General features: G+C 41.3%; 1 protein-coding gene across 14 annotated transcripts in view; it reads right to left on the bottom strand.

Annotated features, from left to right (window-relative positions):
* The window catches only part of DLG2 (discs large MAGUK scaffold protein 2), a 1,912,587-nt gene that overhangs the window by 62,722 nt on the left and 1,828,667 nt on the right, over nucleotides 1-21,198 (bottom strand). For all 14 annotated transcript variants that reach the window (XM_060176807.1, XM_060176791.1, XM_060176792.1 and 11 more), the window contains 2 exons: nucleotides 16,126-16,302; nucleotides 5,939-6,014 (listed from right to left, as the gene is read on the bottom strand). In XM_060176807.1, coding sequence (XP_060032790.1) covers nucleotides 5,939-6,014; nucleotides 16,126-16,302 — 253 coding nt within the window. The remainder of the gene's footprint in view (nucleotides 1-5,938; nucleotides 6,015-16,125; nucleotides 16,303-21,198) is intronic.

The following is a 21,198-nucleotide window of genomic DNA, read 5'->3' as shown; positions in this document are numbered from 1 at the left end:
GACAAGGTAACGGGATGATCTGGGTTACTGATACAGTCGCCTACGTGTCATTCATGTGTAGACAGACTTGTGAAGCCCCAATGGAGTGAGAGGGAAACCTCAGCATTTCAACTTTCAGATGAAGAGTCTTATGTTTCTTCATAAATACTCTGAAAATTCAGACTGTCCATACAAGTCTCCCTGCCTCCTATACCTTCCGGGTCAATCTCTAATGGTACAGCTTCCACCACCACATCCCCACCATCCTCACCACCCACACTCTCCAACAGTATCACTGACTTGCTCAGCCCCATTCCACCACACTTATAGTTTCCATCTTCATGTTTATGTATTTTCCTCCACGTGGCATAATTTCAAGCTCCAAGCTGTCATTCAAATATCACCTACTTTTTGTAACATGTGTAGTCAACCAAGTATGCTATCACCTGCCCCACCATCATCACCTTCTGTTTGAAGGTCTCTCTTTCACACAAGACATAAATAGTAAATAAAACTCTCTGTCTGCTGGATTCCAACAGGTACTGTGTGAAGAAATAAAAAGGGCAAGTATTCTGCTATTAAAAATAATCAGATTCTTTAAAATACTTTATTGATTGATTTGTTGCAGAGAGAAATTGAGAGTGTGGGGGTACAGTGAGAGAGAGAGAGTGAGAGAGAGAGAGAGAGACCGACCTGCAGCATTCCTTCACTACTCATGAAGCTTTTCCCCTGCAGGTGGTGATCAGGGGCTTGAACCCTGGGTCCTTGTACATTGTCACATGTATGTGCCACCACCCAGGCCCCAAATAGTCAGATTCTTACACTTCCTCAGTGAACTTAGGAAAATTAGTTAATCTTCCTGAGCCTTGGACTCTTATCATTTAAAGTGTGCTGTTAACTCCCTAAATTTATAGAGATCATTAGTGGTTGCAGTAACATTACTTACATACCTAAACAGCTCTCTGAGTCACTTGAGATGAAAGGGTGGCATGTTTAAGTATTTTTAAAATGGATCATTTTGGGCAAGTAAGTCAAGCACTGATAGACCACTTAAAAAGATTTAAGTTGTTCCCCCCCCCCCTTGTAAAATGTTCTTTGGTCATTCCCACATAATTATTTTGAATTCTCGTAGCTTTTACACCAACTACTAGAATTTGCTTCTCACTTGAGATCCAAAACTCCTCCAGAGTAATAACCGTGTCTCTTACTATCATAGTGCTCAATGAATGTCCGGTTACTTAAAATACCCGAGACTCTTCTTCATTAGAAACAGGGTTTCTTTTCAGTTCATATTAAGTTTACTTCTGTTTCCCAGTGACTGAGGGCTTTGTGAAAGTGAGGCATTTCTGGAGCCTTTGTTTCCAACTCAACTGTCTCCATTCTCCACATGTTTCTTCTTTCTCCCTCAGTGCATTTTTTCTTAATTGTCCTCTGATTTCTACTTCTGGAGGACTCATTATCTGACTGCTGCACTGTTCTCACCGGGATTCGAAAACTTTGGTTTATTATTTCCTAATTAGAGAATTACTGTTGGAATGCATTTTAAAAATAATTTAATCCAGGGAATTTAATTAGAGAACAATTCCTAGTTTTGTACTAGAGGCAACTTATTAATCATTATACTTTTTGTCCCCCACTGAGTTCCAAGAAGACCTCAGAGTCATTTTCAACATATTAGTCCAGTAGAAACTATCACTTCTACAGAGGAGCTGACACTTTTTAGACATCCCTGAAATGAGTTAAATTGTTAGTTTGCTAATGAGGTCTAAAGAGTCACAGAAATTTAGTAATGAATGCAACTACAATAGTCTACTGGATTCATGTGGCTGTCAGCCCCTGGTTCCCCTTTCCATATATACAGGTTTCTCCACTAGTTATTAAACTACTACGGTTCATATTCTTGTGATTGGCACATATTTAATTGTGTTTAACACATATGGTCAGAAAGCATAATTCTAGCTGGCAAAATAGCTCATTTGGATAGCCATGTGCACAAGCAAGATTTGAGTCCAGCCTCTAACACTGAAGGAAGGTCTGGTGTTAAGGTCTCATTCATTCTCTCTGCCTTTCAGTGAAAGAGAGAGAAAGAGAAAGGAAGAAAGAGAGAGAAAGATAGAGAAAGAAAGAAAGAATAGAAATAAAGGAAGGAAGAAAGAGAGAGATAGAGAAAGAAAGAAAGAATAGAAATAAAAGCAGGAAGAAAGAGAGAGAGAGAAAGAAAGAATAGAAATAAAGGCAGGAAGAGAGAGAGAGAGAAAGAAAGAAAGAATAGAAATAAAGGCAGGAAGAAAGAGAGAGAAAGAAAGAATAGAAATAAAGGCAGGAAGAGAGAGAGAGAAAGAAAGAAAGAAAGAATAGAAATAAAGGCAGGAAGAGAGAGAGAGACAGAAAGAAAGTATAGAAATAAAGGCAGGAAGAGAGAGAGAGAGAATAAAATAAAGGCAAGAAGAGAGAGAGAGAGAAAGAAAGAATAGAAATAAAGGCAGGAAGAGACAGAGAGAGAAAGAATAGAAATAAAGGCAGGAAGAAAGAGAGAGAAAGAAAGAATAGAAATAAAGGCAGGAAGAGAGAGAGAGAGAAAGAAAGAATAGAAATAAAGGCAGGAAGAGAGAGAGAGAGAGAGAAAGAAAGAATAGAAATAAAGGCAGGGAGAGAGAGAGAGAGAAAGAAAGAAAGAATAGAAATAAAGGCAGGAAGAAAGCGAATGAACATGTTTTGTCTTTATCACAACTAGAGTCTCATTATTATAAGCTTTAGAAGAGAGCTTTTGAATCTTTCACAAGGTCGAGTCTGTGCCTGGAATGTGGCAGATATTTAAAAAAATGATCTCTGCTTTGTGAATATAATTAGATAAGTGAAACAGCACCACACATTTAAATAACTCTCAACTCATCTGAGCAGTCTGGGTGAAAGTCTTTTATTGGGACAACGTTGGCCCAATGACACTTAGCAATACAAAAGAGCGTTGTACTTCGAGGTTTGTCCTGAGAGATGATGACACTCCCTTTCATTATTTTCATGGTGACATGTATTGACCATAACTACTGGCTCTATGTGAAGCTCACAGACCAAAAATTGAGGAAAAAGGAAAAAAAGATGAAGAGGGGGAGAAAAAAAAAGGACAAGAGAAGAGGGGAAAGATATTTTGCAGTGTACAAATAAGATATAAGTAGTATTCCTTAAAAAAGATTCTAAAGCATATTGCATCAAAGTAAAAGACTCTGGGGTGGGTGTGGGAGAGAATACAGATCCAAAAAGGATGACAGAGGACCTAGTGGGGGTTGTATTGTTATACGGAAAACTGGGAAATGTTATGCATGCACAAACATTGTATTTACTGTCGAATGTAAAACATTAATTCCCCAATAAAGAAATTAAAAAAAAAAAAAGATTCTAGAGGTGGAGCCAAGATGGCGACTCAGAGAAAACACCTAGCTTGAGCTCTGCAAGGAGGCTGCTTCAAGACTGGGGAGATCAGCCACCAGGTTCCAGATGCTACCATGATGCCAACCAGACTTCCCAGGGCAGATGACCTCACCAATGTGTCCCAGAGCCCCACTTCCCCAGAGTTCTACCCCATTAGGGAAAGAGAGAGATAGGCTGGGAGTATGGATCAACCTGTCAATGCCCATGTTCAGCAGGGAAGCAATTACAGAAGGCAGACCTTCCACCTTTTACACCCTATAATGAGCCTGGGTCCATACTCCCAGAGGGTTAAAGAATAGGAAAGCTATCAGGGGAGGGAATGGGATATGGAGTTCTGTTAGTGGGAACTATTGGAACTGTACCCCTCTTATCCTATGGTCTTGTGTTTCTGTTTTATAACAAACAAACAAAAATGATTCTAGAAGCTCCAAAGTCTCCGGTTCTGTACTCAGTACCCACCATAAGCAGAGATGAGCAGTGCTCATAAACAAACAAAGCAAATTTAAAGCCAGAGGTAGCACTATACTTAATAGAGAAAGGCTAAGTGTTTTCTCCCTAATGTTAGGAAAAAGATAATGCTGGGTGTTTTTGTCACTTGTATCCAACTCTGGTTAGGACAATGAATTGTGACAAAGAAATCAAAGTTGTTCAGAATGAAAAAAAAAAAGTAAACTCTTTTAGCATAGAACATGGTCTTATAATGAAAAAATTCTGAAAAACCCAGGAAGAAATGAGTAAAATAACTAGGCTTAGCAAAGTGGCAGGATATTATTGATATGTACAATAATTATATTTCTATGCACTTGAAATAAATTATCTAAAACCAAAAGTGATAACACACATGCAAAAGAATTAAACTAGTCCCTATATCATGTCATATGCAAACTAACTCATAATAAGATCAAATACCTAAATGCAATAATTATAACAATGAAACTCTTACGGAAAAAAATATGGACAAAAATGGTCATGTCCCTTGGGTTGGGCAGTGTTTTCTAAGTTATGAAACCAAAGCACAACAACAACTATACAAACCCAGACAAATTAGACTGCATCAAAGTTTAAACAAAGTTTTTGCATGAAAGAATACTACTAAAAGAATGAAATAATAATTTATAGAATGGGAGAAAATATTTGGAAAATACATATTTAATAAAAGATTAATATCCAGGATGTATCAAAATTTCAATAAATCCATAATAGTAACAAAATAACCCTATTTTCAAATAAGAGATTTTTGCAAAGATGGTATGCAAATTAAAAGCTAAACACATGAAAAGATACTCAATCCCAATACATTTTAGGGTATTGCAAGTCAAAACCAGAAGATAGCACTTTAGTAGTAGGAAAAACACAATGAAACAAATGTTGGTAAGGCTGTGAATAAATTGGAACCCTCACACACTGCTGGTGGGAACATAAAATGGTGTAATCACCTTGGCAAACAATCTAAGCAGTTCCTCAAAATATGAAACACAGAGTTACTATTACCACCCTGCAAATCTACACTTGGATATATACCCAACACAAATAAGGTAATTATGCCCACAAAAAATATGTGTCATCTAAATTGATAGCAGTATTATCCATCATAGCCTTTGAAGTGAAGATAACCCAAAGTCCATCACCTGATAAACAGACTAGTTAAATGAAGTGTATATACACAGCGGCACATTAAGTGATCAAAAGAAATAAAGTATTTAGACATGTTACAACATAGATACAATTTGAAAACATTATGTAATGTGGTAGAAGAATTCACAGAAGACCACATAATGAATAAATCCATTTACACAAGCTATCTAGAATAGTGAGCTCTAGAGGCAAGATAGCTCAGTAGTTTGCCCAGGGCTAGGTAGTGGATTATGTAAATGATAAGTGAAAGGGAACAGGATTTCTTCATGGCATGAAGAAGTGTTCTAAAATGGATTGTGGTGATGGTTGCATAATCCTACATATTCTAAAAACCACTAGGTTGCACACTTTAAATTGGCAAATTGTATGTTCCATGAATTATATTTCAGTGAGAGGTTATTTTTAAAAGACATATAGGTGCCTATGAGTGAATATTTTGATTTTTCTCATGATCAAATTTTGTTAATTCTCTTCTATGTCTGTCACAACAATCCATGTATTCACTTTAATGACCCATGTTTCTGCCTGTATCTACTGCCTTGACTTGATTTTGTATAATAGACTAGACACATTTATGATGAGCAGGTATCTTTAATAAAATTTATTCCTTTAACATATTTCATTTCAAAGAAAAATTAAAGAAATGAAGACCACGTTTTTTTCCTTAGAGGTTTATACCATCATCAACTTGCTATTTTTGCTGATCACTAGCAATTTTACCTCCAGTATCAGCATAAAGCAGCCTCATCAGAAATTGCATCACTACTGACAGAAATACATTTGTACCAGTGCTCTACTGTCTGATCACTCCATAATCTGCTGCTACGACAGGTCTCAATGTTAATTATAATCAAATCCTCAGCAACAGAGAGAAGTTAATATTTTATTTTGTACCTACCCCTTTTGAATCAATCACTCCAGGCTTTGCATTAAACTTCACGGTCTTCAATCGGGCACGTTCTTTTCTTTCCACCCTAAACAAAATTGAAAACAGTCAATCACATGGCCAGGTATTTATCATTAAGTTCTTACTAAGTGAAAACTACTTTTTTCCTCTTATCCCACCACATAAATAAATTATATTCTAAAGTATTTCTGTTCCTTTATTTAATATGACAAAGTCTTGGTATAATTTCTCGAACCTGCTGACACAACCCTTGAATTTTCTGTGGTACGTGTACTAAGAGTCATAGTGTTTGGAAGGGGTGGCAATATTTATTTAATGTCCAATTAAGTCAAGAAGATTACATAAAAAAAAAACACAGTTCACAGATGGACACCACAATGGTAATTTAGTGAACTTGCCTCTTCCCCTTCCCTTTCATCCTTCCTCTCCCTTTCCTTCCCATTTCTTGCCCCACCCTTTTTGTTTCCTTTCCTTTTCTCTCTTTTAAAGACAATAGAATATTTACTCAAAGTCAAGCAGGTCATAAATAATCTTGAATTTTTCCCTTTCCCTATGTCTCCCTTTGTCATCTCTACATTTTAATTGTCATTATCATTTTATTTGCCGCTTCATCCATTCATTGAATACTTACTAGGTAACTACCTTATGTCATGCAAAGAGTTGGAGACTAAAACAACTGAAGGAAAGTTTTATAAGAATGGCAACAATGTGCAGAAACAGAGACTTAAACGATGACGGATAGGGCTGCACAGTGAGACTGCTGGTAGCCATTGGTGGATTAAGAGAGGTGGAAAGCACTGGGCTGGAGAGGGCCAGTGGGTGGCTCACTCCGCAGAGCACACATATTATACTATGTATGAGGTCTTGGGCTTGAGATCAGGGTCACCTGCCGTTGGAGGAGCTTCGTAAGTCGTGAAGCAAAGCTATGGTGTTTATCCTCTCTAACTAGAAGAAAGACAAAGAAAAAGGAAAAAGAAGCAGTGGAGGCACATAGGCACTAACTTGGGATAACTCTCCCAGAGCGGGGGAACAAGTGCTACAGCCTAAGGCTATCAGCCCCCTCAGAAGACTGCAGGAACACCGAGGAACAGGATATATAGTAGGTGGGGACATGAGGCTGTAGAGTACTGGGGTTAGTGCAGTTTCCATTTGCAGAGCCTCCATGCATTCTAAGGACTTGGGTTATTTCCCTGAGGAAAGATCATGAGTTACAAGAAAATTGAAAAGAAAGTGGTAGGACACATTAGCATTTCAAATCAATAATTTTGGTGGAGGAGTCAGACTAACTGAAAGAAGGACAGGACAGAAGGAAGCAAATCTACTTACAAGTTGTTTTTGCCACCACCCAGGCACAAAATGAAGTTAAATCAAAAGGAGTTGGAGGAGAGGGGAGGGTGTGAGAAATATTGGCACAGTGTAACTGATAGCACCTGTGCCTCTGAAGATGCGAGGTAAAAATAGAGAAATTCAATCCCTCCTGATTTTTTATTTTTTTGAGCCTTACCCACTAGACATCACTCTTCTGTCAGTATTATCTTGTTTCTTTGTGTTCATTTTCTCTTCACATGTGAGGTTGTATATTTCTTGAAGACAAACTCACATATTATTTCAGTGACGTACAAGTCCTCAGTAAATATCTAACCAAAACAATATCCATCTACTGTTTTAACATCATTATTTGTTGCTGTTGCCAGAGCTTAACAACTATTTTTTTTTTTTTTTGTAGAAAGAGAGTGAAAGAAAAACAAAGGGAGAAGAAGTAGACACAATAGCACTGAAGCTTTCCTAATGGAGTGGGGCCAGGCTGGGATCTAGGTGATGCTTCTAGCAAAGCAGGTACCTAAACCAGGTGAATGGTCTCATTGGCACAACGTGACTACTTACTTGTCAGTTCAGACAGAGAAGCTAAAGGAAGAAAAGGGGTGGGGAGGAGCATCAGCACTGCTCTACTGTTTATGGCGCTTTCTCTCCTACTAGTGCTAAGGCTAGAAATGGTGGCCTCATCTTTGGCAGAGTGTGCACCCTACCTGGTGAACTGGCCTCAGTCCATACCATTTTGTCTAAACAGAGCTACCTATAATGGCAAACTTGGGGAAAAGGAAAGGGAGAGGAGAGAAACCCCAGAAACTACAGAAATAGAATGGTTATGAAATCTACACTATTCACAGATCAATAATTAATAACATATCCCCTTTGGAGAACTCTTTTGTGTCCCCAGCTGAAATACGGTGAAGATCAGAGTTTCTACAGTTACAGAACGGAGTATCAGAATATAATTATTTTAGTGCTGAGAGTGTAATATTTGAGAGAAAACAGCTGGACAAAAATATTCAAACCTAACCTCAGATATTAAAGCAACATGTTCCACTGAGAATTTCTGCTTTCACCCAACAAAGCAAGATAGGCTTGAGATGAGTGTCTTCAGCTTCTGTAAGTTTATTTATTTATTTTTTAAAAATTTTCATCTATTTATTTATTCTCTTTTGTTGCCCTTGTTGTTTTATTGTTTTAGTTATTATTGTTTTCATCATTGTTGGATAGGACAGAGAAATGGAGAGAGGAGGGGAAGACAGAGAAGGGGAGAGAAAGACTGACACCTGCAGACCTGCTTCACCGCTCATGAAATGACACCCCTGCAGGTGGGGAGCCGGGGGCCAGTCCTTGCACTTTGTACCACCTGTGCTTAACCCGCTGCACTACTGCCTGACTCCCTCAGTTTATTTATTTATTCTTGTTTATAATCTTTCTTTGTTGGTTAGAGACAGTCAGAAACTGAGGTGGAAGGGGGAGATAGGGAGAGAGAAAGAGAGAGAACTGCAGTACTGCTTCACCACTTGGAAAGCTTAATCCCTGCAGATGGGGATTAAACCTGGGTCTTTGCACATTATAATATGTGCACTCAACCAGGTGCACCACCACCTAGGCCCAGCTTTTCTTAGTTTTAAACTGAGTGCGAAGACTAATTTATATCCATCTTGTTGGCCACTTCTAAAACTGTTATTCCAGCCCTAGATTTTTTCTTGGCTTCTTTGCATTATCCTGGAGAATTATGAGAAACACTACTATATAAGATGATACCACTAAAACTGAAGCATGCAGAAAATACATGATTATTTGATCAGGCTATGCAATTAGGAGGTTTTCTATAAATCTAAAGAAGAGACAGAGAGACACCTGCAGACCTGCTTCACCATTCACAAAGCTTTCCCCCTGCAGGTGGGGACCGGGGGCTCAAACCTGAGTCTTGTGCATTGTAACATGTGCGCTCAACCACCTGGCCCCTAAATGGCTTTACTTTTAAATCTTAAAAGGGTGGTAAAGAATAAGTCATAGATCTGAGCAGACAAAAATGTACATAAGTGAACAGATTCATAATATCTGCTACAATCTATTATTATTTAAAGATTTATTTATGAGAGAGAGAAGAGATAAGACCAGAGCATTACTCTGGCAAATGAGATGCCTGGGATCAAGCTCAGGACCTTATGCTTCAGAGTTCAAGACTTTTACCCACTGTGCCACCTTCAGGGATGATGTTACAGTTTTTTATTCATGTTCAGACAATGGAAAAAGTAAAAAAAGAAAAAAAACCAACACTCTGAAGTTTTACTGTACATTATGGTTTTATTTCACTAGTATAGTAGTCAGAAAGGTTTGCTTTCTCCTTGGGTTGAAATTCTTATTAATCGGGAGTCGGGCGGTAGCGCAGCAGGTTAAGCGCAGGTGGCGCAAAGCGCAAGGACCAGCAGAAGGATACCAGTTTGAGCCCCTGGCTCCCCACCTACAGGGGAGTCGCTTCATAAGTGGTGAAGCAAGTCTGCAGGTGTCTATCTTTCTCTCCCCCTCTCTGTCTTCCCCTCCTCTCTCCATTTCTCTCTGTCCTATCTAACAACGTCAATAACAACAACAATAATAACTACAACAATAAAGCAACAAGGGCAACAAAAGGGAATAAATAAATACATATTTTTTAAAAAAAGAAAGTCTTATTAATCATGAGAACAAAGCTAATATATGATGGCTGAGGTTTTAACATATAATTAGAAGTGAAAACCCTCTCAAATTTATATCATCTCACTTGGCTCCCACAATAACCATGTGACATAGGTCATCAAGCTCATTTTATGTCTGGGGAAGAGAACACTTGAAACTTGCTGGATGAGGAAGCTATAGAAACAGAGTATGAACATCTGTCTGTCTGCTAATCATGAGCTCCAACATCCAGTCTGAACCAGCATTTGAGGACCATGCACACTTCCCTTAGTCAATGGGAATTCTTAACCAACATGAGCCCTTTGTGTGTGGCATACACAGCTCAAAGGTCAGTGCCATTCCTTGAAGTCTGAGTTGATGTTTTAATAAAGGATACCCCTCTTGCCCTTGCATTCCTGTATCTCAAACATCCTAAATTAAACATGGCATGAGAAACTGTATACAGCCACAGACATAACACCATACTATAACAGTCTGGCTTTGACAAAATTCAGAACAAATTTGTCTTTACCACTAAAATTCAGGTTAGCAACATGCCAATTTGCAATATATGCCACGGAGGTTGATATCTTCTCTTAACAGTCTTTTTGTGTTCACAGAAGCTTCCTCCACCCCTCAGCTGTGCTTTCTCCTCACACTGCTCACTTCAGCTTCCTTCTAGGGCTTTCCGTCCCTTCCTCTCTCCTAGTGCTTCTTGAGATGCATGTGTGCAGTTTATTGTTGAGATGAGAACTAAAACTGGGAAAGGAGGCATGAAATAATGCTAAATTTTGTGAAGCACTGGAGGCTGAAAGGCTGATATGAAAAGGGGAATAGCCATTCTTTGAGAATGCACCAAAGTAGTAGCTGCTTTACCTTAATTATCTATAATCTGTATAAGGATCTGGGTCAGAAGACAGAACTACATATATTAAGTGCTTAATGCATCTTTATGAATGAATGAATAATTGAATCCTCATGGGAACTGCTATGACCTTAATGTGAAAACTAAGGTTCAGAGATTCAAACAACCAGTATTTCTGCTTTTAAAAATTGTTATTTCATGGTCTTTTCACTTGGTCAGAACTTATGTAACATTTTTACCTCATTCTGATCATTTCAGCAAGCAAGAATCCTTTGTCAAAGGGGAGGGGGCTGGTAGCGGCACATCCAGTTAAGCGCACATAGTACTAAGCACAAGGACCCAGGCAAGGATCAGGGTTCAAGCGCCTGGCTGCCCACTTTCGGGAGGGATGCTTCACGAGTGGCAAAAGAGATCTCTCTTCCTCTCCTTTCTCAATTTCTCTGTGTCCTTTGCAATAAAAATGGACAAAACAACCACCAGGAGCCATGGAATTGTAGTGCTAGCATTGAGCCCCAGCAATAACACTGGAGGTAAAAAGAAAAGAAAAGAAAGAAAGGAAGGGAGAGAGGGGGAAGGGGAGGGAGGAAGACAGGCAAAGAGGGAGTCGGGCAGTAGTGCAGCCGGTTAAGAGCAGGTGGAGCAAAGCACAAGGACTGGCATAAGGATCCCGTTTTCGAGGCCCCAGCTCCCCACCTGTTGGTATGTTTCTAGTTCTGCTTCTGGGATCCCTTCTGTTACATTGCTTGACGTTGTGGTCTATTTACATGGTCATTCTGTTACATTGGTTTGGTCTCACTCCCCCTGCCTCCGGGAGATTGTGGTTTAGTCTTTGCCTTTTCAAGCTTCTTGCTTCTCCCCGCCCCCTATCCTACATACTTCCTGAGTTCCTGACGCTGCCACCTGAGAAGGATGCAGGACAAAAGATTAGATTAGATTAGTTTTTCGAACCGTTTGCTCGTGAATAAAGAAATACTGCTTCTCCGCTCAGCCATGTGTCCCTGATCGTCTGTCTCCTGCTGCAAAGCTAGCCCGGCATACTGGTGCCAGGAACTGTGATTGACACCCACCTGCAGGGGAGTCGCTTCAGAGGCGGTGAAGCAGGTCTGCAGGTGTCTGTCTTTCTCTCCCCCTTCTCTCTCAATTTCTCTCTGTCCTATCCAACAACAACAATAAAATAAAATAAAACATAAAAAGACAAAAAGAAAGAAAGAAAGAAAGAAAGAAAGAAAGAAAGAAAGAAAGAAAGGCAAAGGACCTAGTGGGGGCTGTTTTGTTGTGTGGAAAAATGGGAAATGTTATGCATGTACAAACTATTGCATTTACTGTTGATTGTAAAACATTAATCCCCCAATAAAGAAATAAAAAGAAAGGAGGAAAGAAAGAAAGAAAGGGAGGAAGGAAGAATGAAAAGAAAAGATATGATATGGAGGTAGTTTGGACTTAAGGAAATGCTGGGACGCCTATATAGAAAGGACTGCCACACTTTTCTCTCACTTAGAGGCAAACAATTCATTAGATTGTTTAAGCAGAAATAATCCTCTCCGCCCTCATTTGGTCACTGGCCAAAATACTAAAAACAAACTAGAAGGTGAGATCTGAGCAAACAATTCTGACACCTAACATCTCCAGAGAGTGCCAAATGGTCAAGCAGTGTGAGTTCAACTGTCTCCCTCTGTCCTCTCCCCCATCTCCCATCTGGTGTTTTCAGGTTCTAGCCAAGTACAGAATAAAGTCAGACTTGGATTGCTGGATGATGGAGGACATTTGGTGCTGGGTGTCCCTGTGTCTTGGCTCCACAGGGTCCCTGTTGTCAGTCCTCATGCAGAGCTGGATGCAAGCTGCCTTCTGGGGGCCAAGGTGACCAGTCACTCTGGAGCAGTGGATGGCACTTAGATTAAGAGACCACAGAACAAGGGCCAGGTAGTGTAACAACAGACAGAGTGCATACCTGGGACTTGGCATACCACTTGGCATACGTGGTAGAGCACACATATTACCAGATAAAGGGACACAAACTACCATGCACTAGGACCTGAATTCTAGTCCTCAGTCCCCACCTGCAGGGCAGAAGCTTCATGAGTGGTGGAGCAGTGCTGCAGGTGTATCTTCTTTTCTCTCCTTCTCTGTCTCTCTCTGCAATTTCAGAAAACAAATTTTCTGCTAGGAATCTATGCCTGGAAGTCACTCAAGCCTGGGTTTGAATTTGACATTTGCCAACTGTTAGCTTTATGATGTGGGGCAGCACATATAACCTCTATGTTTACATATAGATGTTCTTATGTAAATGTATATATTTTTATTTATTGGATAGAGACAGAAATTGGAAGGGAAGAGGAAGATTAAAAAACTTCAAGAGTTGAGTAGTCAACAATTTGTTTGGTTTTATATGCTAACTCTTTTCTCAGCCACCAGGTTCCAGATGCTACCATAATGCCAACCAGACTTCCCTGGACAGACAACCCCACCAATGTGTCCTGGAGCTCCGCTTTCTCAGGACCCCACCCCACTAGGGAAAGAGAGAGACAGGCTGGGAGTATAGATCGACCTGCCAAAGCCCATGTTCATTGGGGAAGCAATTACAGAAGCCGGACCTTCCATATTCTGCATCCCACAATGCCCCTGGGTCCATACTTCCAGAGGGTTAAAGAATAAGGAAGCTATCAGGGGAGGGGATGGGATACAGAATTCTGGTGGTGGGAACTGTGTAGAGTTGTACCCCTCCTATCCTATGGCTTTTGTCAGTGTTTCCTTTTTATAAATACATTTTTTTAAAAAAAATTGATGTTACACTAAAAAAAAAACAGAGAGAGATAGAGAGAGGGAGAAGGAGAGAGAGAGAGAAAGGGGGGAGAGAGAGGGAGAGAGAGGGAGAAAGAAAGACACAGAGAGAAAAGGAACTGTTCAGCTCTGGCATATACTGGTGATTGGGGGATAGAACCTGGATCCTCATGTACACAAGTCTTGTGCTCTAAAGCACTGAGTTACCTCCAGGTGGCCATTCAATTTATTTGGATCTCAGGTTTATGTTGGTAAAATTAAGATATTAACACAGATCTGAAGCAATTATGGTAACCATTAAATGATAATGTACAAGAAAAGTGTCTAGCACTATGTGATAAATTACAAGCACTCCATGGTTGGTAAGAACTCAGTGTTCATTCTTGGTGTAGTAGAAAACTAGGCTTGCTACTAAAGAGGCCTGGGCTCTGTGAGTGACTGTAACTACATCTGTGGGCAAGTTTCTGACTCTCAGTTTCATTATGAGATTTTTTTTTTTCCTCCCTGGAGTGCAGCCTTCCTGGATGGAATTGGTGCCCTTATAAGCAGAGACACATGATAGAGGTGTTTCCTTTAGCTGTGAGAGGCTACTCATGAAAATACCTGGACCACAGAAGTTGCTCAAGCTATACTTGATGAGGTAAATTTTCCCAGTTGATGTTTTTGTAACTTTGGAAGACAGGACTGCATAGGAGTTAGAAGCTTGGTAGCTTGGACAACTTCAGGCAAGTTAATTAACCTCTCTGTGCCTTCTGTCTTGTAAAATGGGGATAAGTTATATCACTTCTCTTATAGGGCTGTAATGAGGCTTAAATAAGCTAATACTTTGTAAAATGTTTAATGTGCGCTGCTTTTTGGATGAAGACTTACTTCTTTTACGACAGACAGCAGAGCACAGCGTATCCAGTATAGTGCCAGGGCTGAGGGCGGCAGGACAAAGCCATGGCCTCATGCATGCGGGTCGTGCACTCTACCCACTGAGCTACCTCACTAGTGGAAAAGTAAACTAGTTATAAAGGGCGTTAAAAAGTGTCTGGGGTGGGGGGTTGGGTGGTGGCGCAGTGGGTTAAGCGAATGTGGCGCAAAGCGCATCATGGACCGATGTAAGGATACCGGTTCGAGCCCCCGGCTCCCCACCTGCAGGGGAGTCGCTTCACAGGCGGTGAAGCAGGTCTGCCGGTGTCTTTCTCTCCCCCTCTCTGTCTTCCACTCCTCTCTCTCCATTTCTCTCTGTCCTATCCAACAACGAACAACATCAGCCATGGCAATAATAATAACTATAACGAGGCTACAACAACAAGGGCAACAAAAGGGGGAAAAAATGGCCTCTTAGGAGCGGTGGATTCATGGTGCAGGCACGGAGCCCAGCAATAACCCTGGAGGGGAGAAAGAAAAATGTTCCAGATACTCTGGCAGTGCTTTGTTAAAGGTTTGTCATTTTAATTACTCTTTAAAAGAAGGAAGGGGAGGCAGTACTTTTCCAATTTTTTGTCTTACGTAAAGTTTTCCATCTGCATCAGCTGTCACTCACTCTGATATACAGTAGTACGGCGGTGTGAACCGAGAATGCCTCCTTCAGAAGCAGCCCTTGAACAGGCACATGGGAGACTATAAGTTATGTTAGAATAAGTGCTAAAGAACTCTGTGGGGTACAGCTGTGACTTTTATTTCTTCTTTATACTTTTCTAAAATTACTCACATTTCTGGAATAAAATCTACTTTTAGAAACCCATAAAATAATACTATTTTGGGTTGTTGGAAAGTCATGATGCTTTTTTTTTTTTTGCATAGATAAACAGAAAAATATGTCATGGCTTCCCTGACGACTCAGTAGTAATAATAAGGCAAAGAATTAAAGTCCGAAGGAGTAAATTTAACAAAAATTCATTTAGAGGCAAAAATACACATTCACACACCCTCCCTCCCTTCAGGGGAAATTGACTATACCTTTCACAACTTATAATACATGGATGTATGTAAGTTTTTATGTAATCAGGGTCATAAACAAGCTTCTTTTCTAAGCCAGCTGTACTATGTTCGTTAAGATGGTTTTAATTCAAAACAGTAGAGTCAACATATTTAAGAATAACCACCAGGGTCAGGCAATGGCACACCCAATAAGGACCTGGGTTCAAGTCCCTGTTCCCAACTGAAGGGTGGAAGCACACTTTCTACAGAACTATCTGATACATTTCCAACCGATGAGACAACAACTTTTTAGTCTGTAAGTCAGCATACAAGCTGATAAATGATCTTGGGCATCTCAAAGCTCCTCGAAGGCAGCAAAAGCAGATATTTCATCCTCTATGCTTTATCACAGTCACTAATTTGGGTAAATCCCTAGTGGCATTTTAATTCATGTCACCTGTTACCACAATTCCCCTAGAGAACCCTAACCCTAACCCTAACCCTAACCCTAACCCTAACCCTAACCCTAACCCTAACCCTAGAGAAGACTGGCTCACTGAAATAGTGATTTTGTGAATAGTGTGAAGAATCTTCCATCATGTCCATCCGTGGAAGGCTGAAGAGCAGATACTCTGAAATGGAGTAGGTGTCTTACCTTCGTTTGCTAGGGATGACCCCCATCTCTTCGCTGTCGCCCTCCAGCATGACCCTCCTGGCTTGCCACCACTCATCGTCAGAGGCATTGATAACATGGAGGATGTCTCCGTACTTGAAACTGAGTCCTTGACTTGGTAGTCCACTGTCCTTACTCTTGTCATAGTCAAACATGGCTCTGGAAAGAAAACAACAAAGAGGAACATGGTTGGAAATTGCTGACAGATTTAGAGTTCACCACTGGAATAATTCAATCTAACTCTTAAAATCATCATCTATTCAGTATCAGCTTCTAGGACAGAGCTCCACACTCCCTCTAGTTTGCTCAAAATTGAGTTTAGTTACTGCTGCTGTTGGGTGGGGGCAGTGCAAGGACAGCCTCTCGGCCTGTAAAAGAGGGGTACTGATTCTTTTATTGGATGTAACAAGATAGGAATGGGAGATGGGAAAGGCAATTTCATACCTAGCTCAGATGTTTGTCCTCTGAAGAAAGCATGTGTATGTTAACAGATCCTTTCAGACACATCAGCCTGAAGAAAACTTTCCCTTATAATAGGTAAAATGGTGACAGTTTACATCTTCATGATTCTTCTGCTCAATAAAATATTGGATCATTGCTGAAACTGGCTGGGTGCAGTGGTTAATGCAATGGCATAAATAAACCTTTAAAATGCAAGAAATAAAATCTATCTTATCTTATCTTATCTTATCTATCTGTCGCATGTAACAATCTTTTGGCTCCCATAGAATCAAAGCCTACTCATCACTATGAATTGTAATTCTTAGTTTCTGAATTGTGCTCCTCCCCACCAATTAAAGGGCATTTTCTGAACTTCACTCTCGGCATCATGTATGATCACTGAGTAAGAGAATTGGAAGCTGAATTAAAGTGATAAAGAAAAAAGAAAAGAAAGGAAGGAATGTTGTTAAAATTCGGAGGCTCCAGCAGGCCGGGCTAGCTTCACGGGCGGGTAACAGAGACGACCAGAGACATACGGCTGGGCAGGGAAGCTGTATTTCTTTATTCAAGAACAACGATTCATAAACTAACCCAAACTAATCACCAAACAGAACTCTGTTGCCTCTTTCCCCCTCAGCGGCGCCAAGCACTCTCGAACTCTCCAACTCTGGAACTCTGAAAACTCTCGCGGGGTTCCTTGGGGCGGGGACAAGCGGGCCCTCGAAACTAGCAGGACTGAACCAATTTTCTTGGCAGGGGGAGAGCTAGAACAACCCAATGTAAAGCATACAACAATTCCCCCTTTTCTTTTTAACTAAATGACCACAGTATCAGGGGTGTGGGGTGAACAGAAACCTCTATCATATAGGCATTTTTTAAAAAGAAACTGGCACAAACATGGAGAAACATGTAAGCAAGTAACAAGAACCAGTGTTCTTCCAAGGGAAGGCCTGAGGGGGCCATTTTTTGCCTCTGTGGGGTGTACTTGTATCGACAGACATTTGCATGGGGGCAGGGAACGGCCTAGAGTCCCAAAGGCAGCTGGCTGCAATTTACTTACTATGAAACAAAACTTGTTATTAGCATAACCATAGCATAATCTAACGTTTCTAATAGAGAAGGAATTTGAGACTTTTACATATCAACAACGTCTTTTTAACCTTTTCAAGATGGAGACACACCCTAGGTGTGCACAGGAAAGAAAACCTCAGGCATGAGAATAATTAGCATAGCCATTGTGTAACCTACCATTTCTAATAGAGAAGGTAATGGAGAGTTTTACATATCAACAAGTCTATTTAACCTTTTGTTACACCCACTTAAGATGGAGACACACCTTAGGTGTGCGCAGGTTTTGTTTAGACCAACTTAGTTAAATATATTGATTGTTAACTAATTTTTATCTCAGACTTTAAATGTAAGTTAATTTTATCTTTATGAGAATTACGTTGAAAACCTTTTTCATTTAACTTTGTCTAGTAAGAATTTAGCCTTAAAGTTACTGTTTACCAAACTTTAAACACACACATAAACATGGTCATTAATACACAAGGAGAGAAACCTTTGTTACGAAGACATGTCATTTTAAACACGAATTTAGATATGTACTGTCTTAGTTGTTGGGGGGGTCACCATCTGGAGGTGGCCTCCCATGCAGCTCCACTTCTAGGAATTGCAGGTTGCAATCTCTGCACGAATCTCTGCGTACTCCAGCTTGTCTGCCTTCAGACCGGAGCTGGAGATCTCGGCCAGGGTGTCCAATTTCAGCAGGGAGCCCAGGAGGTTTGGGATCTGTCCAGAATTCATAGCACGAAGGCGGGCGGGCCAGCCTTGTAGAAGGCGTGGGCCGAGGTGCCCAGGGGTGGCAGCCATAATAGGCCCCCGCGGCCCTGCCCCATGACCCTGCCATGTCTGCTGTCCTGCTTGCAGTGGCCAAGCAGTGTGGAGGGATCATGTGTCCAGTGCCCTGCGCCACGCGGTGGAGAGTCGGCTCCTGTGGGCTGGCCTGCGTGCTGGCATTGGGCTCCTGCGTGCTGGCATCGGGCTCCTGCATGTTGGCATCGGGCTCCAGCGTGTTGGCATCGGGCTCCAGCGTGTTGGCATCGGGCTCCTGTGTGGTGGCATCAGGCTCCTGCGTGCTGGCGTCGGGCTCCTGTGTGCTGGCGTCGGCCTCCTGCGGGCTGCGGGGCTGTGGGGCTACGGGCGCGGTGCGCGGGGTTGTCTGGGCGCAGCCGGCTGGCTGGCTTTTTAACCAGGTGGAAACAGCAGCTCCGCGCCTCGCCTCCCGCCCACTGGCTCCTCCCGACTCCGCTGGCTGTTCTGAGTGCGCCCGAGCGAGTGGAAACCACAGAGTGGTCCAGAGATAAATGTTCCAGAAACAGCAAAACAGTCTCGTGAAGAAAGAGCAGAGGCCTTTGGAGATCTCTTCACAAGCAGAAGAGAAGGCCATAGTACATAGGTAGCCAAATTGTCTTCACTTATCTGAGAGATGTGCAGGTCAGGACCACATGGGCGCCATTTGTTGTTAAAATTCAGAGCTTCAGCTGGCCGGGCTAGCTTCACGGGCGGGTAACAGAGATGACCAGAGACATACGGCTGGGCAGGGAAGCTGTATTTCTTTATTCAAGAACAACGATTCATAAACTAACCCAAACTAATCACCAAACAGAACTCTGTTGCCTCTTTCCCCCGCAGTGGCGCCAAGCACTCTCGAACTCTCCAACTCTGGAACTCTGAAAACTCTCGCGGGGTTTCTTGGGGCGGGGACAAGCGGGCCCTCGAAACTAGAAGGACTGAACCAATTTTCTTGGCAGGGGGAGAGCTAGAACAACCCAATATAAAGCATACAACAAAGGAAGGAAGAAAGGAAGAAAGGAAGGAAGACTTTAGTCAGCATCTGTTGCTTTAAGGATCTGATGATTTCTCTCGCATTTAAATTCCTGTGACCCCCTACTGTCACAAGCCACCATGCATTTTCTCTGGAGAAATACTGTCACCTCCCTGACTATTCCCCTTTGGTTCTGTTATAAGAATCTCCTCAGTGTGTAACCATTATGCATGCAAACTAGCTAGGTCTGTGGAACAGATTTTTCTATAATCACTAGGGACCAAATGTAGTTCTCTCCCTTTCTTCTCCCCCCCCCTCCATGAAATAAATGTCACATCTGCTGTCATGGTAACCCAGAAATGCTGAAGGCAACACTAGATCTTTTAAAGACTGTGGGGAAAGTTGCATTCCTTACAACATGGTCCTTTTTTCCCTTAGCTCTACCCCTAAGTGAGGGGCCGGCTAAGGTTGTTTCTTGGTTTTAGCTCCCAAAGTGACTCATTCCCACCTTCATCATCTATTTCTTGGCTTCCAAAAGCCTCAACAAAGTACCAGCTAGGGAGATGGGGATGAGAGAAAGCAGAGAATTACTTTTGATGCTGTTAATTATCTGGGTGTGTGATGTGACATAAAATTAATTTACACTCCATAGGCACAGGAATCTCAGTGCAAGATTAGTCCAAAAACAACTTTCACATGGTCTGATGTAATTACCAAGCATAAGTAGGGTGGTTATTGAATAGCAGCAGCTACATTTTGCTCTCCCTGATCAACTACAAGAAGTAACAATAGTCATTTGGAGGCTCAACAATTTATGATCAGAACTCACCAAACCACAGGTGAGTACAAACATGTGTGGCTTGTGGACAGAAAGGGGCTGAAGGAAAGATTCCTGGGACTAAAAGACATTATTTGGGAATGGCTATTGTGGCCTGGGACTTTGCCAGCTGAGACACACCACTTCTGAGTCTGAGTTTTAGCAACAACAACAACAACAACAAAACTGTTACAAAAAAAGGAGAAAAATCACATAAGACTCATCAATTTGCAACAGGGGGTTCTAAGTTACCAAGGTTGGAACAGCATCAGGGAAAACCTATATTGACATCAAGGGCACAGACCTGGGCAATGAATCAGGATAAAATCTACCCTCCCAGTGATCAGGAGGTGTGAATGTGGAGTGGAAGCATTTTCACATAGCTCTCCTGATAGACTCAGAAGAATGGGGAAGAGTCTCTTAAGGATTCAGCGGAATGCAACTGGGGTTTCTTTGGGGACTTCCTAGGCCTTGTAGCACTGCTCAGCTGTGGTTGGCAGTGGAACAAAGAATCAGACCTGGGACTTCTTACCCTCAGGCACAGAAGTTTCTTTGCATAACCACTGTGCTGTCAATACCTCACCCAGTTTTATCTCTTGGTTTCCTGAGAGTGATTAAACTGAAAAAAAAATTGAAAACTACTTATAGTTAAAAAGCCCTCTGATTGGCTCCAGCTAACATAGCTCACAGAAAAGATAAAGCACTGACAATCCACTGTCAACATAACAAAGGTATAACAGCCACCTTACTTCACCTCAGGTATTGAGGAAAAAAAAAAAAGGTAAATATTTGCAACTGTGAACTATTAAGTACTTTTACTATTAAGTAATAGTACTTCTTCTAGCGTTTGCCCTTCTTCCGTAGACAGTTAACAGCATCAGGTTGAGCCTGATGTAAAGTTTCGAGACCTCCTTTGAATCTGGAGAGGTGGCAGTCTAATACTATTAAGTAAAAGTAGTGAGGAGGAACC

The sequence above is a fragment of the Erinaceus europaeus genome, chromosome 17, assembly GCF_950295315.1.
Source record: "Erinaceus europaeus chromosome 17, mEriEur2.1, whole genome shotgun sequence".
Classification (NCBI taxonomy): Eukaryota; Metazoa; Chordata; class Mammalia; order Eulipotyphla; family Erinaceidae; genus Erinaceus; species Erinaceus europaeus.
This window is presented reverse-complemented; position numbering and strand designations above follow the sequence as displayed.